This window comes from Aplysia californica, unplaced genomic scaffold, assembly GCF_000002075.1.
Source record: "Aplysia californica isolate F4 #8 unplaced genomic scaffold, AplCal3.0 scaffold00348, whole genome shotgun sequence".
NCBI classification, from domain to species: Eukaryota; Metazoa; Mollusca; class Gastropoda; order Aplysiida; family Aplysiidae; genus Aplysia; species Aplysia californica.
Window position 1 is genome coordinate 92066 of NW_004797618.1, and position 4170 is coordinate 96235.

Sequence of the window (4170 nt, forward strand, 5' to 3'; positions counted from 1 at the left end):
CCACACACACACCCACAAACACACCACACCCACACACACACCCACAAACACACCACACCCACACACACACCCCACCCACACACACAAACACACCTGTTCTCCTTCTCCACGCCAGCCTTGTCTTTCTGCAGTCTCTGCATCTCCACCTCCATCTGCGAGGCCTCCTTGTCCCGACCATCCAGTCTCTTGACCGCCACCTTCATGGTGTCCAGCTCCTTGCTGAGCCGCTCGCTCTCCATCTCTATGTCGTTGTTGTCCTTCTCCAGCTGCTGCAGCCTGCGCGTGGTCACTTCCAGACTCTTCTGTAGACGCTGTAGACAGGTAGAGGAAGGAAAAGGAATGAAGATGGAAGTAGATGGGAAGAAAGAGCGAGAAGACAAGGCAGGTGATGGGAAGAAAAGAAATGAAGAGAAGACAAATGGGAGAAAAAGAAATAAAGACAAGACATATTGCAGGAAAAAAAGGAATGGAGCCAAGACAGGTGGAAGAAAAAGAAACGAGTGGAAAAAGATGGGAGAAAAAAAAAGGATAGATGGGAGAGGAAAAGGAACAAAGGAATGAAGACAAGACAGATGGGTAAATTGTTTTTTTTATTTGTTTGAGAGCAGAGAAGCTCATTGACACCATAACAGTCATTTAGTGCTGGCAAAGAGCAAGACAGAGACACAGAAACAACGGAGGAAAAGTAAAGAAGAAGTATCTACCAGTGGCGCCAACCACTGACCCTGCGGAGTCTTGCAGACCATGTTCAAAAGTAATCTAGACTATATATGTTGACCATTACAATTAGTTCTTGTATAGTAGTGAAGATGATAAAGAATGTTTTATAATCTTTTGTCTGTTTGTCTACAAGCTTTGGATGGATCAGGACTGGCGGTATATGTCCATAACTGCTCCCCTCTTTTTTTTTCAGGATCCACCTCAAAATGCTATCTGAAAAATGTGTGCAAACAAAACCGGTCAAAAAACAGCAAACAGAACAACGCACAAAACTCAGACAACAACACGTGTACTGATGTTTTAAACAAGTACAATCACTAGAATGCCTGTGTGGAGAAGCAGACCAAACTGTGGAACACCCCCCCCCCCCTTCCAGCATTGCAGGACACACATCAGAGCCCAGAGACAGGAAATATGGCCAACTCCGTTAACACTACAGGAGAAGCTGTATGGGCTAACAGAAGAACAGAGCAGGACTGCCCAGTATGTGATAGATACCGGACTTTGAGTATGAATGTAATCGAGATGAAGAAGAAGAAGACAACAAACAGACAATAACCCATTGTGTACCTGATTTTCGTTGCTCATGTCAATAATCTCAAACTCCATCTGCTCCTGCTTGAGCTTCTGCACCTTCTGACCTTCCAGCTGTTTGCGCAGCTGCTGCAGCTCCTGTTCCACTTCCGCCTTTTCTGTCTCCAGCTCCAGTGCTCGATCAGATTCACCCCTGAGGGACTCAATGGTTCTCTGGGATCAAAAAAAGAAATGGTGAGTCAGCTTGAAATTTGTCGGCAAAAAATCAAGCTTCGAATTTTAGTAAAGATAAGAACATCAACCTGATAGTCATCACTTAGTGCAGGGAAAAAGCAAAATAGACAGACAGAAATAGCAGAGAGAAAGAAAAAGAGAGTAGAACCAACCAGTGATACCATCTGACCATCTGAGCGGTCAATGCTGAGTTGTAACTTTGAATAAGTTGGAATGATGACAATATACCTTTTCCAAGTAACAGAAGTAGGAAAATAGAAACATGGAAAAAAAGAACAAACAGACCACTCACTAAACAGACAAGCACATTGTCAGGATGATTAATTACTATATGGAGCCATAGTGGCGGAAGAAAACAAGACGGAAGGCAAATGACATTGGAAAGACAGAACAAGAACCTGCTAACCAGCAGTATCTTCCATCTAACTAAAAAAAAAGTGTCAGGAAAGTGGGAAGGGAAAACATGAGCGTAATTTTGTGAAACGTCCCCCCCCAACAAATATGCACACCCAACCACACATACACCAACCTGCAGCCTCTGATGCTCCACACTGAGAGAGAGATGTGCTCCTGCTCCAACATTCCTCCACCTCCCCCAAACAGAGTAACATACACACACACTCTCTTACCCACCCTCCCCCACACAGGTACGCAAACAAGCACGCATGCACACACACACACACACACCTGCACCTTCTGATGCTCCACACTGAGAGAGATGTGCTCCTTCTCCAACTACTCCCTACTTCCCGCAAACACACTGACACACATACACCCACACAAACCCACCTGTAGCCTCTGATGCTCCACACTGAGAGAGATGTGCACACACCCATACAAACACACACACACACACACACACACACACACACACACACACACACAGAGACCCACACACACATATACCCACACACACACACAAAGACACAGATCCACACACACCCATTTGCAGCCTCTGATGCTCCACACTGAGAGAGATATGCTCCTGTTTAACTCACTCCCACACACACACACACAAACACACACACACACACCTGCAGCCTCTGATGCTCCACACTGAGAGAGATGTGCTCCTGTTTAGCACACACCCCCCCACACACTTCCACACACACTCACACCCACACACACATGCGCACACACACACACACACACACACGCACAAACACACAGACCCACACACACCCACCTGCAGCCTCTGATGCTCCACACTGAGAGAGATGTGCTCCTGCTCTAACTGCTCCCTCCTCTGTGTGGACGCCTGTAACGACTCCACCGTCTTCTGAAGCTTGCGGTTCTCCACACCCATGTCAGAGTTCTCCTGCTCCACGGCCTCCAGTCTCTCCGCACTGTGCTGCAATGTTGCCACCTGGTGGCGTGTGTGTGTATGTGTGTGTGCGTGTGTATGTGTGTGTGTGCACATGTGTGTGAGTGTGTGTATGTGTGTAAGTGTATGTGAGTGTGTGTTATGTGTGAGTGTGTGTGTTGTGTGTATGTGCGTGTATGTGTATGTGTGTGTGTGTGTGTGCGTGCGCGTGAGTGTGTGGAGAGAGTGGAAGAGAGGAGGAAGGGGGTGGGATGAGAGATGAAAAAGATGTGATTTTTTGGGGCGCGGAATTCAAAGCAATTTTCATTTCCTTACAAGCTGGAAATTTTTATTATTTCTTCGAAAACTTTTAAGATATGTAACTGTAGTAAGGACATTTTGATAACGAGTATATCAGCCTTACGCACTTGTTCAATGCCTGTTTAATTTTGAAGAGTCTGCACATAAGAACTCAGGCTTAATAGACTTTTCTTTTGAGTAGATGCCAGTCTGATGTCCAATGACCAAATGGTTGTATTTTCTGGGTCACAACAGAAACTCGTTCATAGGGAAATAACAATAAGACAATTCTCTGAGTTGATAATATTGGGACAGTTTTTTTCTTTTTGGCTTCCATAATAAAACTGATACTAATATTCTAATGATACAAATAACAATAATCATAATAATAATAATAACTGCTTTAACCCGCTTGTAAAGTTTCCTTACATTTTTCATTATAATACCTGTAATAATAATAATATCTGATGATGACCAATACACCTGCAGAGGAGAAAAATTCTTAAAGAGAAATAGGAGCAACAAGGATTAAGATGATTTGCAGTTTCCGCTGAGGCCAATGAGATCAATTCCGGTAGAGAAGAGCTAGCCACATTTTGAGCATTTCAAAGCTTCAATTCCACTTGTGGATGTACATAGCATGCGGGTTTCTCTCTTCTTGGTTCTCTAGTTTTATATTGTTAAAATGTGACCTGCGACTCTTCTTGTCCTGTTGATACACTTAGAGGTAAAGTACAACATTCTCCTACCTTCTGATGCAGCTCCGAATTCTCCTTCTCCAGGCTTTGGTTCTCTTGTTCCACCTCCTTGACCCTCTCAGTGTTCCCCTGAAGCTGATGTTGCATCCTCTGCAGCTGTCTTGTCTCAAACTCCAGTTTGTTCAGGGCCGAATTTTTATCGGACACCACCTCGTGCAAGCGTTTGTTCTCTCGCTCCAAATCCTTCACCTGAAACCGGGAACAAACTCTGATATGAATCTTTTAACAACCAACTACTGTATGAGAGTTCCACCACAAAAGACCCAAGAAACCCACATCCTCCCTGGCAGTCTAAAATGGGACACATCTAAACCCCCCCCC

The 4170-nt window shown here is 44.7% G+C and overlaps 1 protein-coding gene across 1 annotated transcript in view; it reads right to left on the reverse strand.

Moving 5' to 3' along the window:
• The window catches only part of LOC101846011 (girdin), a gene marked incomplete in the record, with an annotated part of 124263 nt that overhangs the window by 28668 nt on the left and 91425 nt on the right, over positions 1-4170 (reverse strand). Inside the window, 4 exon segments of the mRNA XM_005102914.3 lie at positions 94-311; positions 1291-1467; positions 2675-2854; positions 3841-4038. Of these exon segments, the coding sequence (XP_005102971.3) occupies positions 94-311; positions 1291-1467; positions 2675-2854; positions 3841-4038 (773 nt within the window).